This window comes from Rhinoderma darwinii, chromosome 3 (genome assembly GCF_050947455.1).
Source record: "Rhinoderma darwinii isolate aRhiDar2 chromosome 3, aRhiDar2.hap1, whole genome shotgun sequence".
NCBI classification, from domain to species: Eukaryota; Metazoa; Chordata; class Amphibia; order Anura; family Rhinodermatidae; genus Rhinoderma; species Rhinoderma darwinii.
Genome location: NC_134689.1, coordinates 190276560 through 190298808, shown reverse-complemented (window position 1 = coordinate 190298808; position 22249 = coordinate 190276560). Strand labels below are relative to the sequence as shown.

At 39.5% G+C, this 22249-nt stretch overlaps 1 protein-coding gene across 2 annotated transcripts in view; it reads left to right on the top strand.

The window, feature by feature from the left end:
• The window catches only part of GRM8 (glutamate metabotropic receptor 8), a 1038560-nt gene extending 1017789 nt beyond the window's left edge, over window positions 1-20771 (top strand). For both annotated transcript variants that reach the window (XM_075857175.1, XM_075857176.1), the window contains exons 10-11: window positions 1749-1995; window positions 20236-20771. In XM_075857175.1, coding sequence (XP_075713290.1) covers window positions 1749-1995; window positions 20236-20285 — 297 coding nt within the window. In that variant the 3' untranslated portion in view covers window positions 20286-20771. The remainder of the gene's footprint in view (window positions 1-1748; window positions 1996-20235) is intronic.
• The last annotated feature ends 1478 nt before the right edge of the window (window positions 20772-22249 follow it).

Sequence of the window (22249 nt, the reverse complement as noted above, 5' to 3'; positions counted from 1 at the left end):
AGGTCATAACTTTTTGGTTTTCCTGTCGATGTAGCTGTATAAGGGCATTTGGGGGGTACCATTTTGGGGTAACCTATAATGTATTAAATAACTTTTGTTATTTATTTTTTTGCGTAAGGGGTGAGTGGAAAAAAAGCAGCAATTTCGTCATTGTTTTTCACGACGATTCCTGTGCAGTATAAATAATATGTTAACAATTCTGCGGGACATTACGGTTTTGTCTATACTAAATTGATATAGTTTGTTATGTTTTACTATTTTTGCACAATAAAAACTGTTTTATTTTCAACATCCATATATAAAGATTATATGCAAAGGGGCTACACACTGTGTAGTTTAGACGAAAATTCAACACACTGTCTCCAGGAAAAGGCTCTCACCATCCCCAATATCGCAGAGGTTAGATGGGGTAGATGAAGTATCGGAACACACTATATGTTTCTACTGCATGGTCTCCCAGCCTTCACATAAAGTGGTTCTGCAAAGGATAAAAGCAGACAAACATAGCACAGACTACAGTGTTGCATAAAATCTTTTGGTACTTCATTCCATATATACATAGAGTAACAAAGTAAAAAGCGCTCATAAATATTTAAAATCTCCACGTTGCACGCCAAGCCTCTCCTGCCCAACCCTGGCTTTCGCCTTGTCAAGCTTCTTCTGGGGCATGGCCAAAGCGTGCTCTGGTCTCTCATTAAATACACATTGTGCAGCACATGGTTAGTCACACCTGCATCTACACGCTATACTAAACCAATCAGCAGGTTTTACATTAATAATGTAATAAAAAATATTATTTCCGCCTTCCACTGCTCACTTTTTATTAGTAATAGATTATATTGTAACATCTGAAAAGAAACTGAGTATATAGCAGAAAAAGTCCACCGCAATAACACATTGTTCACACTTACTCTACTGCAGACAGATTATAGATTCATATTATTTGGTGAAAACAAATTGATATTTGCAGTCCACCCTATTGCAATCAATGTATTCTTTGCAATGACACTTTTTGAGGCAAAAACTACAGAAAAACTGTATGCACACCCAGGGATAACCTGGCCCACTAGAGGATCCTCCAGTGGTCCCTGGCTTCGATAATGTACTCCAAAAGGGGTTAACGACTTTCACAAATACATTTGTATCTTAGGCTGGATTCACACGAGCATGTTCGGTTCGTAAGGGACGGAACGTATTTCGGCCGCAAGTCCCGGACCGAACACAGTGCAGGGAGCCGGGCTCCTAGCATCATAGTTATGTATGACGCTAGGAGTCCCTGCCTCTCCGTGGAACTACTGTCCCGTACTGAAAACATGATTACAGTCCAAACGTACAGATATAAAAATCCGTATCTTGACTCTTGCTGCAGCGTGATAATTTATCTCTAAAGCCATTGAAAAGCTATTGAAAAAGTCAAGTTCAAGTTTTTTTTGCCACAGTGCATTTGATGTGTTAAGAGTCAAGATATAGATTGCTACATCTGTATACCTCTAACAGAACGTCAACACACTATGTGAAGAGTGCTTAAAACATTTCTCCATGATGACAATTGCTTTGTGGAAATTGTTTGCTTTCGTCAATTCCACAACATAACATGTTACAGATGATTAAGTTCAATGTAAGTGTAGCGTCTCCTGAAATGTTAATTTAGTAAAACACTGTATATTTATAATTCAGAATAAATTCAGAATTTGTCTTTTTTTCTGTCATTTATTAATTTTCTTTTTGTTTATTTTCTTTTGCTCCAGATGTATATCCAGACCACAACACTAACGGTATCCATGAGTTTAAGTGCATCTGTATCTCTGGGAATGCTCTACATGCCCAAGGTTTACATTATCATTTTCCACCCAGAACAAAATGTTCAAAAAAGAAAGAGGAGCTTCAAGGCTGTTGTGACGGCTGCCACCATGCAGAGTAAGCTGATCCAAAAAGGGAATGACAGACCCAATGGTGAAGTCAAGACAGAACTCTGTGAAAGTCTTGAAACAAACAGTAAGTAGCTATATGAATGTTCTTCTCTAATTACCATTTATAGAGCAAATGCTCACATCTTTAAGAGCTTGTTCCCGCTGTGTAGTTTCTAAAGCTTTCGGTGCATTTTTTTTTTTTTTTGCAAATAAGTCCAAGTTAATAGCATAAGTTATTGCTTTATATTTTTCTTCTGTTATAGTCCCACTCCATGATTTTGCTAATATATGTATAAAGAAATTTACCAAAATGCACTGTATGAACAAGGCCCCTTGACGATGTTCAAATTTAAAGTGCATCTGTTCAATGTTTGATTTTAATTTGCTACACAGTCTCTAAAGCCTGAAGAGTTTAGGAGAGATTAGACTTAACCTACCATATTTTTTATTCCTGTACATTGTACTTATAATACCCTTAAACTTACTTGTTCTTCGTCCTAACGGTGCGCTCACACGTGGCGTATTTACATATGTACGCTGAAGGAAACTACAATGAATGCCAATGGGTAAAATATTCTGCAACGCATGTGCTTGAGAAATCTGCCTGCATTGCAGAATAGTTTTCCCATATATTGAAGTTTTCTGCAGCACATTCATGCACTGCACAAAAACAATGGAAGTACGCCAGGTGTGTGAGCACCCTAATGCTGCATGATTTCTTGCGTATTCTTCTCATGCTTTCTGTTGCCTAAGGCCTCATGCACACGACCGTAGCCATGTGTAGGGCTGTGATTTCCGGGTCGGCCGGCCACGGAGTGACAGCCGCGGCCATTATTTTCAATGAGCCTGGAGCGCAGAACACGGCCGTAATAAGGCTTGCCCGTTCTTTCTGCGTTGAGGGCTCCGGGGCCATGCACGGACCATGAAAACCACAGTCCTGTGCATGGCCCCATAGGAATGAATGGGGCCGCAATTCTCCCGTGGATTTTCGGGAAAAGCACGTTCGTGTGCATGGGGCCTAAGTGGGAGTTAACTATAACAAGCCTTTTTAGCATACAAAAAAACTGTTGATTGCAATGAAGTGCAAGCAAGGCCTTTTTCATACAAAGTTTTGAGCATAGATTTAAGGTATAGGATTTTTTTCCAAGAAAAAAACATACGCAACTGTATGGAATTTAGTTACATTTGTCTACCTGAACTTTCAAGGATAAAAAACATGTAGTGAAGGATGTATGCTTTTTTCTCTATTCAATAGTGAAGCAATCTCTATTCATCTGTCCAAATGTTAACATTTCAAACATATGCCAAAAAGTCCCGATTTTGACATACATTAGGCCTAGATTTCTATGGGTATGTCATATTATATTTTAATATTTCTAATTTAAATGCTTTATTAATGAAATTTTCACAAATAGCTCCCAGAACGAATCATTGCAATCTGGCCAATGGGCCAAGTAGTGGTACGAGTCAATAAACCTCTCATTATACAGTAAATCACATTGATGAGAACTTCAATAATCCTAAAACAATATTCAGTTACAAGAATATACATACACTATATAGCATTAAAGACTAAGAGAAAAAAAGGCAAAGAGGAAGGGGGGAATGAGAGAAGGTGCCTCAGGATGACTTTAGGTCAACGCCGTTGAGTAGTTTGAAGACTCCTGAAAACGTATCCAATGAAACCATGTTTTATTAAATTTATCTTTAGAGTTATGCACTGTAGCATAGTCTTGCGTCCTCATCACCTCCTGAATTTTTGCAACCCATTGCCCAATGATAGGGGCATTTGTCTGGTGCAAAAATGCTGGCGTACAGGCACAGGCTGCATTAATCAGATGTTGAATCTCAGATTTTTTGTAAGTGTAAATGGAAATATTGCTGAGATGGAACAGAAATAGAGCAGGCACATGCATAATAGTATAGCCCGTAAATTTAAAGGTGATTTTCCACACAGTATACCAGAAAGTGGACAACAAGGGACAGTCCTAAAATAAATGTAGTATAGATCTATAACAGAATGGTGAAACTGAAGCATCATGGCATGAAGTTTGGAGGGAACCCTGTACCACTGCGATATCACTTTAAAACCAGCCTCTTGTTCTCTATTTGTGATACAGTAGATGACCCATGTGCAAATTGAAATAGTCTATGTCGCTGTTCTGATGTAAAGGTCATCTCTAGGTCTCTCTCCCAAAGCAAGATATACGGAGGAGAAGGGCATTAGATGGGGAGATTAAGAGTCTGTAAATATAGGACATAGAATGTCAAGTGACCCCAGACACTGTACATAAGGATTGAAATGCAATTTTTGTCAATGCAAAATTCCCCGGGGACTGGAGAGAGTCCAATAACATCCTAAGCTGTATTACTTTCCAGGAAGAGGGAGCAAAGTTCTACACATTCTAGTAAATTAGTTGCCAGCTTCCATGCCTGACCTGTAAGGAAATCAGAGGCTCCTTGGTAAACAATGCGGATGAGTGCGGGGAAACGTCACTATTAGGAAACAAGCAGGCTGCTACCTTGACAGTGGAAGAAATAGCAGAATGTGCCAAGAGAGACCTCAAAGCACCCAGGGCAAAGCTGGCAAAGGGGTGGCCTAAAAAGCTGTTCCACCAGAACTCATTGTTTGGAAGATCTATTTCTGCACAAATGAACAATCCTTAGCAAATGTGCGGCATGAGAGTGTGCTTAAAAGTCCGGAAGTCCAATACCACCATGTGGCACCCACAATGGTCTTTGCAATTCTTGCCTGTTCAGCCGCCCAAAGAAATATGTTCAGTAAAGAAGATAAAGAAGAAAAAAACAGGCATGGCAAGGGAATAGGCAATTCCTGAAACAGATATAAAATGCTGGGAAGGATGTTTATCTTAAAAATAGCACAACACCCAAACCACGTGTAGGTATTCTTAGTCCAAACAAAGAGATCTGTCTTGATCTTATCTAAGAGTGGTGTGTAATTAAGGTCCTATAAACGGGTGACAGGAAGTTTCCCAAATATTTAATAGAATCTCTTGACTAACGAAATGGAAAGGAACCACTCAGATCTACCACCAGAGAGATCTTCCCCCGATTGCGATGTGGGGCACCAATGGACTGATAGAGGGAGTCCCTTCCCTCTGTCAAACTCTTCAGATGCTGTGGTCGCTATTGACCATGGAATCTTAGGGGTGAAACTTTCGGGATCAGAGTTATCTCTGATCCTGCAGCAGGAACTTGGCTCAGTATAAGTGGCAGGACCGACGAGATCCCAGGCATGGATATATCCGTTATGATGTGGGAACTAGTTCCTTTCTGGCTGGCGATCTCCTCCTCTATTTCAGCTATTTGCAACAAACCTGTGACCCTCTCAGCCGACTTTGTTTGCTAATGGAATGATTTAAACCTTCAGCCTGCAAGGAATGATTTAGCTACCTTCATGATTACTGCAGCAAAATACTTATTCCTTTAAAGTGGAGGTCTGTTGACCCACCTTCTATCAGAATGTGGGTTGATAAAGTTGACCATCTATGTAGGATGGAGTTCGCTAGTTGGGAAGACAGGAAACACGCCATGTTTGAAGAGATTTGGGGTCCTTGGAGGACTTCTAGAGACACCATTGCCTTGGTTTGAACTATCTTTTCTCTTAGGTCTGTGGGGTCTACTGTGCCTGTTTAACTCCCCTCATACCCACTCAACTTGACCATCTCCTTGACCACTCATTCTACTTCTCCCTTACCTATTCTATTTTATAACATATGTTTCTCCATACCAAATGAGCACAATATCTGTATTCTTATGTGTACATAGTTCTTGTATCTCTGTTGTGTACACTTTGCAAATCATATTGCTGTATTTGATATTGCATGTACATTTTGTGTATGTACTTTTCTTTTCGCTGAAATTGACTTGCAGAGTTTGTTTCATATTTTTGTTTTACTGTATTGCAAAATTTCTTTCTATAAATAAAGATTGACATATGATGTGGGAACTAGCACCCGTTGATGACGGATATATCCATCATTGGTCGTTAAGCGGTTAAAACAAGACTTGCTATTTCATGTTTTTACTCCCTGGTAGTGTTCCTGGGGAGCCTCTCCAGTTTTAATATTTTTAGAATGGCCGAACTCATTGCATATTTATGACAGAACTCAATATGCTGCTGTGGATATTATCGTACCTACCAACATTTGAATACCAAAAGACAGGACAATTTACGCATAGCCCCTGTTATGTCCAGAAACAATGCCAATAACAATAAAAACATATTATTATGAATATTAGGCAAATATGAGTAAGGAATTCAGATAAAAATACAAAACGGTAGGTGACAGATTCTTTTCAAGAATGCTAAGAAAGATAATTATGAAATATATTTAAAATATATTTTTTTTAATCTGTATATCACTATCCATATATGTCCATTAAATGACTGGATAAAGAATATCCACTTGCCTTTTGCCCAAACATTGAATATGGTTTAGATTTTCCTAAGGCTGCACTCACCAATTGAATGTGTCTCTGAGAAAATCTATTGACAGTTGGCTCACCTCACAAGCCTTCTGTACTGATCTAAAGTGATTATGCAGTTAATAAATTGTAAAATGCTCACCCTCTTTGATCTCATATAATTTAAACTTGGCAGATGGTGGAAAAACTGACTATTTGAATTTTAAACTCTTCAAGCTTAACATTACTGAGGTTAGACAATCCTATAATGTTTTAAAATGGAGTTATACAGATAAAATAGTGCTTTCGTCTTATGGTCTTGACTCTTGTCTGTCAATGTTTCGACAACTGTGTAAATATGAGTAATCATTTTGAAGCACAATAAACAGAACATTTTTTGATGGCAAAATATGTGTGGACCTGCTCATCTACATGCATTCTTATTCTCGCGTACTAGGAAATAATCCCTGGAAATTGACCAGTGAGTCCAGATTAAGACAAGGTAGAAGGAAGCGGCACAATATTGTAAACTGTAGTCAATATTTTTTAGGCTTATTTTTGTTTACACTTTATATGGTTGATCAATAATAATCCAGATCAGGATAGTGTCTTTTTAGAATCATGGTTGGGAATGTATTTTATATCATTGGATGAATCATCATCATATAAAATTGCTATGTAAGCCAATTGCATCTCATAAGTATATGGAACTTAAAATAAGGTAAAGTGCCTGATACAGGACTTGCAAGTCTGGTATCCTGATTTTCCCAGGCAGAGCTCAATTCATCCATGAGAAAGATAGTAAATCTTGTTCCTTCTCAAAATTTATTGGCTGGAAGTGAAGAGTAGCTGTTGACATTATCCCCTTCCCTCTGCAGCCATTTTTCGTATATTCACATTCGTTTTTTCCCTCCCCGCCTTCCAAAAGCCACATCTTTTTTCTTTTTCCATCGATATAGCCGTATGAGGGCTTGTTTTTTACAGATGGAGTTGTATATATTCATGCCACCATTGATTGTTCCATATAATGTAGCGGGAAACTGGAAAAATAATATTTGTGGTGTGAAACAGGAAAAAACAACAATTCCTCAATCTTTTGGGAGGGGTTTAATTGGTAAAACTGGCATGTTAACTTTATACTGTGGGTCAATACAATTACGGCAATACCAAATTTTTATAATTTTTTTTATGTTTTACTACTTTTACAAGGAAAAAACTGATTGTTAAAAATAGGGGACTTGAACCAGCGATCATTGGATTGCCTTCATGATATACACCAATACTAATGTATTGCAGTATATCGTTATACTGAAACTCTACTATAAAGCCTTGCCGGAAGCAGGACTTCATAGGCATACAAAGATGGCAGACCTGGGGGCCTTCATCAGGCCCCCAGGCTGCCACGCCAACCTATGGCACCCTGCGATCGCATCGTTGGGGTGGTGGCGTTGCAAAGTTACAGGGAGCCGTCCCCCTGTTTCTAACCACTAAGATGCTGCGGTCGCTATTGACCGCGGCATCGAAGGGGTTAAACGAGCAGGATCATGCTTGAGTAGGATCCCGCTCATTACACTGAAGTGTCGGCTGTTCTATGGAGCGGGCTCAGCCCGTGAGCCGGCTCCATACTCCTCGGGGGGAATATATACGTCGGAAGTTGTGAAGGGGCTATATTACAGCTGTGACAGCATTCTCTAGAGATTTACATAGGCAGAAAAGGAAGCTCAGCCTCCCAGAGGCGAAGAAAAGCAGCTGTATCTTTCCGTAAAAACAGGACTCTAAAAAGACCCTGAAAAAATACTGAAAGGTAAATCAAGTAACATTTTTATTATATGCCTAACTGAGCTATTGAGTAACTTACAATGCTTTGTTCACTCTGCCCGAAAATGTACATTAATAGCAGGGCCGGCCTTAGGCTAGAGGGCGCCCTGTGCATCAGAATTGCTTTAGCGTCCCCTCCCATATTACATACCTTCCACACAAATAATGGCACCATATACTGTTCACATAAATAACACAGGTATATCCTGTATGTATAAATAATGCTACCACTTACTTTATACATAAATAATACATCTGTAAAATGTATACATATATAATACTGCCGTACACAGTACACATTACTGTACACATACTGTACATATAAATAATACCCCCATGTACTGTGTGTGTGTATGTGTGTGTGTATATATATATATATATATGTATATATATATATATATATATACATACATAATGCTGCCATATATTATACATATAAAATCCAACATATGCTGTAAATATACTTAGTATAATTACTTTATATTCTACACACATATAACACTGCTATATATTGTACACCCATAATGCCACTACATATTGTTTGTATAAAAATACTGCTATATACCGTACACATATAATACCATTATATTCACTACACACCGGTTATACTGCTATATACTATACTTACATATATTAACGCTATATACTGCATACACCTATAACATTGCAACATACACTACACACAAAATACGGCTATACAGTCTACACACACATAATACCACTATATTCACACTATATACTCTACACATCACAGTTTCGCCACTATTTACACAAAAGCACAACAAAAACTGTTTTTAAATCATTGCTACTAAATGAAAACTACAATGTGTGAATATGCCCTTACAGTATCATATATACATGAGAATCATATATATCCACATGCACACAGATAGAGATATATATATAAGATATATATATATATATATATATATATATATATATATATATATATATATATATATATATATATATATGTATATATATATATATATATATATATATATATACACATATAAAAATAAAAAGAAAGAAAGCAGCACAGCTCCACTAGTGGGTGCAACTCCTCCTAGGCTCAGGCTACGAGCCCTCATATAGATAGTAGGTAAAAAGAATTGAGGCAGCACTCTATAACCAGCTGCAGAAGTAGCTGGTCTATTGGTCTGCAAGAGGAATAGGGGGACCCAGCACAGGAAAGGAGGGGGAAACAAGAGAGGGAAGCAAGGCCACACAGGAGAGGAGGGGGATACAGGAGACACAGAAGAGGGACACAGGAGAGGAATAGAAACTGAGCTTCCTCTCTGCAAACGCTCAGGCTGTGAACACTCCCCACCCCCTTAATCTCTGTCCCGACTGCTTCAGACGAGAGAAAGATAGGACATAGTTTGTATTCACAGCAGTCCACAGGCAGGCTGAGGAGTCGGGATATGGTGCCACAATAGAGAAGATTATGTTGTAGGAGGGAATAGGGGCTGCAGAGGGAGTAATCTATGGAAGCATCAGGCAGGATGTTTATTGTCAGTGACGGTGCCCCCTTTACTTAGGAGGAGTGATGCGCCCTGTGCTGCCGCACAGGGCGCACACCCCTAAGGCCAGCCCTGGTTAATAGTATACAGAAGGAAGAACTGGCATCATAATGTGAAATCCAATACACATAACTTAGAAGTGATCGATTAGGCCCTATTCACACGACAGTGAAAAAAAATGTCCATTAAAAACTGATCAACTGTCAGTTTTTCATGGCCATTTTGCATCAGTGTGTCTCTAAATTTTCAACCATTTCCAGTCCATGTGTCCGTTTTTAATGGCCGTTTGACAACCACTTTGCATCAGTTTTTCATGGGCGTTAAAAAAACTGATGAATTTCATTGGTCAGACTTTTTTTGTCCCAGCCCCCTGAAAACACCCAAAGGAAGGGCACATGTTCACCTAGACACTATTTACAGCCTCCCTGTATATGATGCCACACCAGCCTCCCTGTAGATGATGCCACACCAGCCTCCCTGTATATGATGCCACACATCCTGTATATGATGACACACACCTTCCTGTATATGATGCCACACGCCTCCCTGTATATGATGCCACACACCTCCCTGTAGATGATGCCACACCAGCCTCCCTGTAGATGATGCCACACCAGCCTCCCTGTAGATGATGCCACACCAGCCTCCCTGCATATCATGCCACACCTGCTTCCCTGTAGATGTTGCCACACCAGCCTACCTGTAGATGCCACACCAGCCTCCCTGTACATGATGCCACACCAGCCTCCCTGTACATGATGCCACATACTCACGGGTGCAGTGCCGTCTCTTGTCTTCTTCACCAGTGGTCACTCGTCTGCACGGGATCTGGCAAGGCAGCGTGACGGGGCGATGACGTCATCGAGGTGCCTTCAAACCCGTGAAGACGAGTGACCACACCTGAAGTAGCACTGCAACAGTGAGTTTGCCAAAGATAGCCAGCAAGGGAACTAGTAGTTCCCTTGCCAATCCCCATGTAACAGATCCGTTTTTAACAGTTGTTACATCTATTGACAGCCGTTAAAAACGGATCCATTGACCTCTATGGGGGCCGCCAGGCCGTTAAAACGACCCAAAAATAGGACATGTCCTATTTTTTGACGGCCATTATTCACGGGCCGTTAAAAAAACGGCCGTGTGAATGCACCCATAGAATATCATTGCTCTGAAAACGGCCATGTGAAGGCCGTTAAAAGGACGGCCATCACACGGCCGTTTTTCACTGTCGTGTGAATAAGGGCTTACAGGTGGATACTGCGTGTCAGAGACACGCAGGACCCTCTGTCACTGAACCCATCAGTCCCGTGGACCTGACGAATTCAGGTCTTAGCGAATGATACAGTTGCTCAATATACAGGATACCAAACAGCTGTATCTCAAAAAGGCAAAATAATTTTTAATAAAATGTATTTAGGAAGTTGCACCAATCAGACTGATGCACAATTTAATTTATTTTTAAAAATGATGTCAAAGGTGTATACAGCCTTTAAGAACAATGTATGCTCCTTGTCCATATATACTACTATGTGAATATGGTAGTTAGTAAATAACTAAATCCCCACTCCTGTAACAGGGGTCCCCAAAAAATGTTATGTTAAAAAAAGTTAATGTGTTTCAAATGGTGGTTTAAAGGGAACCTGTCACTGACTTTATTCTGCCCTCTCTTATGTTAGCTGTCTGTCACTTATGTCTGATAGTTTAGTGAATTAAGATAACTTAAACTTTGAATATTGAAGCACGATGCTCCCTCCGCCCAGCAGCCGTTGATTGACAGATTTCTTGTATATGCAGTAATAAGGAGAAAGCTTTCACTCATCGGCAGCTGGGCGAGGGGAGTGGCAGGTCATAAATATGCCGGACGTCTTCCTCCCAGCCCCCACATCGCCTTGCAACATTCAGAATGTAAGTTTTCTTAAATTACTAAACTATCAGACATGAGTGACAGGCCACTGAAATGAGAGAGGGCAGCATGAAGTCAATGATGATTCTTGGGGAAATGTGTGCCATGTTTTACCACTTATAGAGCACACCTGCTGACCACTAATGAGATTTAGATTTTTCTATTCTCTGATATAAAAGTTGGCTTCTGGCAATTTTCCCCAAATGTTTACATTATTCGCTTGTCTCCAAGTCAGCACTACAGATTGGATATTTGTATAGAGCCATGAAATTCATTATTTTACGTACTGCAATGTTCACATACAATATATATATATATATATATAAATATATATATATATATATATATATATATATATATACACACATATATATAAATGTATATATATATACACATATATATGTATATATATAGTTGTGCCGGTTAACTGTATATTAGGCTTGATTCTCTTATCTAAGAAGTGAATAGTGTCACGTGTTCTTTAAGCTATAATAATGTATAATTTATGAAACAGATGTTCTCCACACAAAAAAAACTTTCTTAAGCTTGTGATCGCAGTGTGACATTCTAGGAAGAATAAAGCTCATCAAGGGTATGTTTTTATAGCGGCATCTTTTAGATTTACAACACATGTCATTAAAATGTTCACCCTGTTATAATTCTTGCTATTTTTACAGCCTATAGTAACACAAATTATCAATTGCCTGAGGATGACTGATTTAATATAATACAAAACACAAATATAAATCGAGATTGCTTTTATTCCCAATTGTAGGTATTATCTTATCCTTATATACTATGCGTTGTTCTTGCATAGATAGTATTACCATCATTTTGCTCCAATTGATGTCCTCCTTGTTATGAGCAGCTTATCTGTTCATGCATCTCGTCATTTCCTAGCTATAAAGCAGCAACTGGGGATAAAGCAATTGCTGCACAGCTGATTTATAGGTGCAGGTCAGATGACTGCACTGATGTTAGGTTTGATTAGAGAGAGTGACCTGATTGGTCTGACTTTCCTTAAGAATCCCTGGATCCATCAATCAGGTGTCGATTATAGAGTTTGCTAGGTGTGTTTGCTTGTACTACTCCAATCGTGTGTTACCAGCCTAGATTTGTGTTTTTCTATCTGTCTTGTATTTCCTCAGTCCTTCTTTGCGTCAGTGTTTGATCTTGTTTAGTTGTTCAGTTTTATTCTGACTCAATTGTTTCCTGTCGTGCTTGCCTTATTTCGCTGAGTTTTTGACCTTTTAGTTTTATTTTTAATGCCTCTGGTTCACAGTGTTCTCCTGGTGCTGTGTTAGAAACAGAGTCTGCAGATTAGGGACTGAATTTGGGACAGTGGTTGGAACAGTGGGGGTTAGTGGTGTGGTGTTAGGGTCAGTGCTTAGGGACAGATTCAGGGATAGATATCGGGAGAGTTAGTTAGGGTTAGCTTGTTATCATTACCCATTATACTTTGGTTTCCATCATCCAACTGTTATCATCACTCATCATCTGTTTCTTCCCATTATCCATCTGACATCATCATCTTGTTACCATCTTTGCCTTCAATCGGTGAGTTCCTCTTTCTTATATACCTTTTGCCTATCAGTATTGTGATATGTGCTCCATAATTCTCTTCCCTTCGACTGTCAGGTTAGTACACAATTCAGCCGTACTGTAAGTCCTGGGTATTGCTATAGATAAAGCCTAGTTCTGCCGTCTTGTGGCCTACCGACTTTGTTACACTCCTGTCCGCATCTGTCAAGCAAATTACATCACTACCTGTTTCAGTGACCATATAGTATCATGACAAACCTAACCACTGTCGCAGAGAATAATTTATATAGGGGCCTGGATAAGTACAGGGCAGGGGAACTAGGGGATGGAATTTAAATAAATTGAAAAGCTCTAACTACAGTACATAGTTAAAAGTAATCATAGAAACTGATGCTAGACCCCATTAGTAGGTTTAAAAGAAAAGGTAATGTAGTATATATTGTAAGTAAAGTATTAATGATATATGTGTTGTTATTAGCTTAATGGCAGCCTATGAGAAATTCATTGAGAAGTAATAATATAATGCAGTTTATTTCTGTCTTGTATTTTTTCTTCCTTAAATAGTAGATTCATGTAAATCATATTTAAAATAAAGGAAGTCAAGGAAAAAAAAATTATAATCTTGCTGGACGTATAGGAGACGATTATCATGGTAGTTTACCATTTTTTATTTTTTTTTATTCTTTTTTTTGTTAATTAGTTTTTATTATATCCAAATTTAATCACATATACATCATACTCCACCATTAGTTCATACATTTTAGAAATAAGACCTCTCCTTGCCTGTGTTACAGTGAGCCGCTTGCAAAGGGGGGAATCTTTCCTTTCAAACTCTGCCGACTTCACCGGTTTTAACACCGCATGTCTCAACTGAGTATAATAAAAAAAAAAAATTGTCTTTTATCTATGTAAAACTCCTACTTTCATTAAAGTATTTAAATCTATCTACCCAAAAAAGTTCAAAAATTTTATTATAAGTTTCCACCAAAATCTTGGATTCTCTAGTGTTTTAAATTCCTTCCCTTATTGCCCCAAATGGGAGTATATTCAAATAATTTAGTTTTATTCCCAATATCTAGATAAACAGGTATAACACATTGTATTACAGTAACTTCTGTTTAAACAAATATGAGTGAGGTACAATAGATAATGAAATACAAAAAAAATGGTGACACTTTTCTCCTTTATCTTCTGAAGATAAATTTAGGCTAGAATACAGAGTAGCCTGCTGTGATGTTTGCATTTTTCATGCTGCAGTATACTTAGTCTGGCTGTTGGACCAAATTAGTAATGCACAGCTACACAAAAAAGTGTTAGGCCCTGTTCATACGACAGGGTTTCCCAGCCGTGTGACGGCCGTTCAGAAATCGTCCGTCACACGGCCGCAGTAGGAACAATAGACCCCGAATGGGACTATTCACATAACCGATTTTTTGATAGCCCGGGCTGTCAAAAAATTGGACATGCCCTATTTTCGGCCGTTCTCCCGGCCGCCCGGATCCCATAGAAGTCTATGGGGCCGGGTAATACACGGTCATCACTTGAATGTGCTTCAAGTGACGGCTGTGTATTCCGGCGCTCACTTTCTCTCTCCTACTCCTCCTCACAGTGTGAAGTGCATGTGAGGAGGAGGAGGGTATTTTTTTGCTCCCTCTAGGAGCGGAATCCCTAATCCCCAGCCACAGCTTTGGCAACGCTGTGGCCGGGGATTGGGGATTCCGCTCCAGGAGAAGTCCCTGCCTTCACTGTCCATATATGGACACAGTGACATCAGGGACTTCTTAAGCGGAATCCCCACCGCTGTGGCCGGGGATTCTAATCCAGGAGAGGTCCCTCACTTCACTGTTCATATATGGACAGTGAAGTGAGGGACTTCTCCTGGAGTCGTCCCCTACAGGAAGGTAGCGGGGTACCATCTATGGGGGGTGACTATGTACAAGGGGGCTGTGTAGCACTACCTACAGGGGGGCAGTGTGGCCTTACCTACAGGGGGGTTGTGTGGCATTACCTACAGGGGGGGCTGTGTGGCTGTCACATTGGGTATGTGGACCCACTGGGCCGAACCGCCTTGACAGTATGGCAGCTGGCCAACAGGACACAGGTCACAGTCTATAGTTCGTATAGTGTACCTGTGGTAGCTCAGACAGTAGCAAGACAGGCTCGGCTGGGACTAGACAGCAGGCAGGCGCCAGGTGTGGTGTAGCAGGACAGGCATTGAAACCAGCACAGCACAACTTCAGCTCAACACAGCACTTGACCAGGATAGCACGGGATACAGGTAGCAGGAACGCGGAACACTAGGAACTGGAAAACACTTAGGAGACCATTTGCATAGACCTACTAGGATAACGACAACAAGGCTCAGGCAAGCCAGGAAGGGGCAGAGCCCTTCTTATAGTCCAGGGTGCTCTGGGAGCAATGAGATCAATCTCACACCTGAGTGCATCCTGGTGGTCACTGTGGAACAGAATGGCCACATCTGGAGAGAAGGGTTTCAACCAGATGGAAGGAGTTTGTGGTCCGCGACCACAGACGTTACAGTGGCATTACCTACAGGGGGGCTGTGTGCCACTACCTAGAGGGGTCTGTGTGGCACTACCTACAAGGGGATCTGTGTGGCACTACCTACAAGGGGGGCTGTGTGGCATTACCTACAGGGGGGCTGTGGCAGTATCTATAGACGGTAATGTGTGGCATTATCTCCACAGGGCTGTGTGGCATTACCTACAGGGGGCAGTGTGGCATTACCTACAGCGGTCTGTATGGCGTTAACTACAAGGGGGACTGTGTAGCACTACCTACAGGGGGCTGTGGCAGTATCTACAGAGGGCAGTGTGTGGCATTATCTACAGAGGGAAGTGTGTGGCAAAAAAATTGTAAATGAAATTCATCCGATTTTAAAACAGACAGGGAAATAAACGGATGCAAAGTGGGGCAAAATCGGCTGTTAAAAATGGAAACACGGCCCGGAACAGAAACGGAACGGATGCAAAACGGCCAGAAAAACGGCCCAAAACTGCGGTTTTTATCGGCCAACACTCTGACCCTGTCATGTGAATAGAGCCTTAAAATGCATTCCCATTTACAGAGGCAGGACTACAGCTACAATTTGGATACAGCTATAATAATACAAACAAATAGTGCTACTATACTGCATACATACATATTTCCACTATACTGTACACATACATTGTGCTGCTATACCACACACATATATAGTACTTGCATACCCTACACATATAGTTACAAACATTACACACACAAATAGTACACATACTTACCTCTCCTGTAGATCGCTGTCACATCCAAGTAGTGGATCCATGGTGAGGGTTGAGCTGCTTCCTGTCTGAGCTTCTCGCTGCACTCCCCCCACCTCCCTCTGCTGTCTGTCCTGGCAGATTTGCTGTCTGGATCAAGTTACAACAGCCGATAAAAAGCACTGGCTGTTGTACATTTCTGCAGTACAGGCAAAAGATGGAGTGGGAATGCAAGACTTCCAGAGACCCTCGTCTCTTCCACTTGATGTGGAAGTGCTCCTGGCTTCTCCTCAGTACGCGCTACCAGCCCTGCCCTCCACTCTAGGTGGCAGCTTGAGCAGTGCCCTGATTGGCCACTCGAGAGCAGAGAGTGGCACTTGAGATCGCCACGCTGGGGGAATCAAACATCGGTTTTTCAAACTCGCATGACCGAGACAAAAGGTTTGTTTACAATGCCCTTCCCCTCCTTTATATCGCTCTGTCAACAGTTTTAAGGCCTCAAAACTGCTGACAGATTACCTTGAAGGGACATTCTGGCTTAAACAAAACTTTCCCATGTGTGCCATTATGGTATTCCATGTGTCAGTCTTTGGTACCAACAACTTAAGGGAACCTTAAGGAAACCTCGGTGATGGCAATGACCACCACATAAGTTGTTTTGTAATTCAATAATCTCTCTTTGTTGATCTAGCGATAGATTTTGCAGCTGAGAATTTTTTTATTTATAAGTGGTGCCAAATTCTTGTAGTTCGGTAGTCTGTTGCCTCATAGTTGTCAATGGACCGTTCCAGATCCATATTGGAACAGGTTAAACTGTCAAGGTCTGTAGCAGATTCGGGTTCCAGAGGCTTAAACTATAAGACAGCAGGGTGCTAATAGTAAGAGTAGACATGTTACAGTATAGGTTGGTTAAACAGATTAGCGGCAAGAGGTTGCAGCGTGAGGCAGAGACATGGTCAGGAAACACCCCAAGTTTAGTACAGAGATAAGCAGAAACAGGTTGTAGCGTAAGGCAGAGATGTCGTCAGAAAAAAGTCCAAGTTCGGTACACAAGTAAGCAGCAACAGGTTGCAGCCTGAGGCAGAGATGTGGTCAGGAATAAACCCATTTTAACTGATCTGTTAGTGAGTTTAATGAAATGAAATTTCAAGCTTCATCCTACTATTCTTTACAAATAATCCTTCATTGGATCTTTAATTATAAAAATGTTTTTCTATAGACTGCCCATTTTTGCTGGCTTTCTTAAGATTTCCTTTTAATATCTGAACATTTTTAATTGAATGGAGTCTCCAGAACTGATCATAATACTCTAAGCGAGGATTAGCTAGAGCTGTGAACATGGGAGTCAAGACCTTTTACCTTTTCTTCCTAATTCAGATGCATATATCATATGAATTTTGACTGACATAATCACCTCAATTCCTTCTCTGTAAATGTAGTGATCAGTAGTCATGGCAGTACCGAAGCCTTATACTACAGAAACATTATTTTTTCTTCAATCATTAAGTAAAAGAGAGACAAAATACAGCTTTAAAAAAATGTAAATATAATCAATTGGCAGATCAATACTATAACACTAAATTTGAAGTCCCGTCAGCTATAGAGGTTTACAAATCGCTACATTTTAGTTTCGAGAGCAGCCCTCAATTAACTTTTGCTGTAGGAAAGATTTGTCAGTAAACCAAATGCATTAAACAGCAAGGGAAATTAGCATTAAACCTTATTTAACTTATTGATTACTTTCGGACTTGTTTATTATATGATACATCATTTCTCTATGAGCTTTGTAATGGGGTAAAGAAAGAGCAAACTTTCTAAAGATAATAAAAAATGGACAGTAATTTATTAATATTTAATCTGTTTTGATCTTTTAGTCGGGAGTTCAAACAAACTAATATTTCTACGTTTTTTCAAGCATGATGAAAGAAGTGACAGATGAAGCAGTCTTTATTGCATTGAATGATACTATGTGACAAGCAAATAAACACCAAGACCCTATAAAGAAAAAACTAATCAGCTGCCTGTACACGTGTATAGATATTTCACTGAAAGGAATTGGGCTTTAATTAAAAGAGGACATACTGTAGAAGGGGATATTTATCAATTCTGTCGCAATAACATTATTATTTTGAATGTTTTCATGCATTTGTATTAATATATTTTATTGTTACTTGTGTTACATAGATCTGTGCATGCACCAAATAACATCTTTACGTATTTAAAATAGTCTTTGATAAAAATCTTAAATTATCCTTCACATCGTTTGACGGCATCCGAGTGGCACCCAATAGTCTTCACGGACCCATTCACTTTAGCGGGTGAATCGGGTCCATGAAAAATGGTCCGAGTCTCGGATCTGAGGAAAGATAGAACATGTCCTATCTTTCCTCGGATCACTGACAGGACTCGGATTTTACACAAAGTCGTGTTCATGAGACCTTAGTAATGTTGATCTGGTACTTTCCCCATAATAAAGACATAATTTGTTTTCTGTGGGATTGCATATGTATGTGTACCTCTGTGTACTTTTTTCTCCAATCACAGAGGTACTGTGGGGCCTCAAAAACTTTTCTGGGTGCAATATTACGACTCTATACAACTCGGAGGTTGTATGGAGTTGTAATACTTTCATGTGCCCTTACTTTTTCTCACAGTCAAATTATATTAATTTGCTATAGGACTGGAGGACCACATGAAAGTCAAATCATACTAAAATAGTTAAAATCATTTATGTGCCGGATAGACTATGATGCTTAGTTTTCCCTGAAGCAAGAGAACATTGAGGCCACAGTCAGCTGAATAGTCGGTAGTTCATAGTTGAAATATTGTTTTTATTTCTTATGTCACAAAGGCCAACATACAGATGGTGTACACACTGGGTTATTCATGTATTTGGCATAGGGGAGTGAGGGATTATCTGTTCTTTATCCCCTACCACCTTACTGAGGCATGAATTTTCCCGGAGGGAATACGCATATTGCTATCTTGGAGTATTATCTGTTAGAAGCAGTTGATGTGATCACGATCTTTATATAGTAAATAAACTCACCACCATAGTTTTTCTTCGTACAGCAAATGTTACAAAAGCCCTAATGAATATTTTTTTTTAGGTGAATTGACCACGTTACTGTTTATAAATAGTGAGAAAATTTTTATTGTTTAAGTACATCACATCTACCGTGCAGCACAAGCTGGAGAAGCAGAAAGTGGAAATATCTCTGTTTGCAGCCTATTTAACTATTTGGCTGGGTTCACACAACCTATTTTCAGGCGTATACGTCGGCAAACATCTGCCCATTCATTTGAATGGGTTTGCCGACGTACTGTGCCAACGACCTGTAATTTACGTGTCGTCGTTTGACAGCTGTCAAACGACGACGCGTAAAATGACTGCCTCGTCAAAGAAGTGCAGGACACTTCTTTGGATGTAATTTGAGCCATTTTTCATTGAATTCAATGAAGAACAGCTCTAAATTACGGCCGTCAATGACGCCCCGCAAAATGCGAGGACGAGCAATTAGGTCCTGAAAACAGCTCCGTAATTTCAGACGTAAATGCAGTTTACGTGTGCACATATCCTTTAATTATTGAATACAATGTAAGGTTGAGGGGGAAATCCATTGAAAGTAATTGCAGTTTTAACTACAGTAGAATTATTTTATCTGCTGAAAAAAAATAAGGTTATGTAAGGAAGTAAGCTCAAACAGAATGTGGAGAATCTATGATCAATTCCCATAGCATTAATGCATTCAATAATATCCGCTGCTTATTAGAAGTCAGCTCAGTAGCTGTAATGTGATGTTTGATGAGACATAAGGACTTCATATTAACACTTTGGTATCTTTGTTTTCTTACAGCTTCTTCTACAAAGACAACATATGTCAGCTACAGCAATCATGCCACCTGAGTTACAACACCATTATCTCGGGGTATCCAACACCAAATTTGTGGATGTATCACATGTTCTACAGTGTCAACTATGTGAATCGAAGAAGTAAACAAAAAGGACATAATTTATGAAAAATGCCTGAATTTATTTTTCAAAATCAAAGTGTCAAAATATTTTAAACTAAAGCACATGAAAGGAAAATATTAATGTGCACAAGATGAGCTAACAGAGTTAATTCTATTGTTCACAGATGAAATTGCATTTTATGAAAAAAAAAAAGTCTGTCATATGTTACACCATAATTGTAAGTACTTTTTGTGATTTGTGAGAACTTTCATTCTTGTCCTATATTGTTCTATCTGTATAGGAGATGAGTTTGTGCTTTGTATTGATTGGCTGATTGACATGAAGCCCTGGGTTGTGTTCAATAAATGCAATGGTTTACGCATGCACATTTTTTATACAAAAGATATTTCTAAATAATAAAGGAATGTTTTGCAAATGGCGAGACTTTAATATTGTTTTGTATTTTTGTATTATGGGTATTAAAATATTGTAGTCCATGCAAGAAAAGACTTTACATACTTAAGTTGAAACCTAACAATTTTTTTTCCGCTAAAGTTTCGTTTTTATTCCATAAAGATTTTATTTTTAAAACAGGAATGACAAATAATGCTGTTGGACAATGCACAGTACATTTGCAGATATTCTAGATACAATGGGGGAGATTTATCAATAGTGTTGTAGCATGTTTGCATTTTGGAGATGGTGACAATCCACACACATGGCACCAACTGCATTAAAATGTTGTATGTGACATGACAAATTTGGCACAAATCGCTAGGCATGCTAGGTACACTTTTCTTTCCCATATCACCTCATGGATGGTGTGCATATTTACCAATAAATGTCACAAAATACTTAATAAAGTTGGTGCGTTTTACTACTTTAATTTTCATGTCCCTTTTTCTAGACATTTTGTTTCAAAACTTTTGAGATGTGGGGTGTAAAAAGGTCTCAAAGACATTACAAATTTGACACACTCCATTTACTAATTTTTTGGGGGTACAATTTGTGAGTGAATTCTGGATATTTCTTAGTAAGGGTATGTTCACACGTCAGCCTCCGTTACAGCTGAAATTACGGAGCTGTTTTCAGGAGAAAACAGCTCTGTAATTTCAGACGTAATGGCATGTGCAGGCGCTTTTCGCTGCGTACATTATGGACGTAATTGGAGCTGTTTTTCCATGGAGTCAATAGAAAACGGCTCCGATTACGTCTCAAGAAGTGACAGGCACTTCTTTGACGCGGGCGTCTTTTTTACGCGCCGTCTTTTGACAGCGGCGCGTAAAAAAAATGACCGTCGGCACAGTACATCGTAAAACCCATTGAAATGAATGGGCAGATGTTTGCTGCCGCTTTGGAGCCGTATTTTCGGACGTAATTCCGTGCTAAAACGCCCAAATTACGTCCGTAAATAGGGTGTGTGAACCCAGCCTAAATCTAGCCCATTATCCTAAGTACATGTTTTAAAAGGGGGATTTCTAAACAAGAGGTTAATTATTAATCTAATCTAGGTTTATTGGACATATACTATATGGTCAAAATAATGTAGATACCTGACCATCACACATATATTGGGTATCCCAAATAATGTAGATACCTGACCATCACACTGTTGGGTATCCCATTCCGAAACCATATGTGTTAATATGGAGTTTGGCCCACTTTTGCACCTATAACAGCCTCCACTCTTCTGGGAAGGCTTTCTACAAGATTTTGGAGTGTCTGCGGGAATTTGTGCCGACTCAGCAAATAGAGCATTTCTGAAGTTAGGGAATGATGTTGAACTTTAAGGTCTAACTTCCAATTACTGTTCCAATTCATCCCACAGGTGTTCGATGAGGTTAAAGTAAGACTCGAATTTGGAAAGAGCCTTCCCCAAATATTAATATAAATAAAGGGCCCAGTCCAAACCCTAA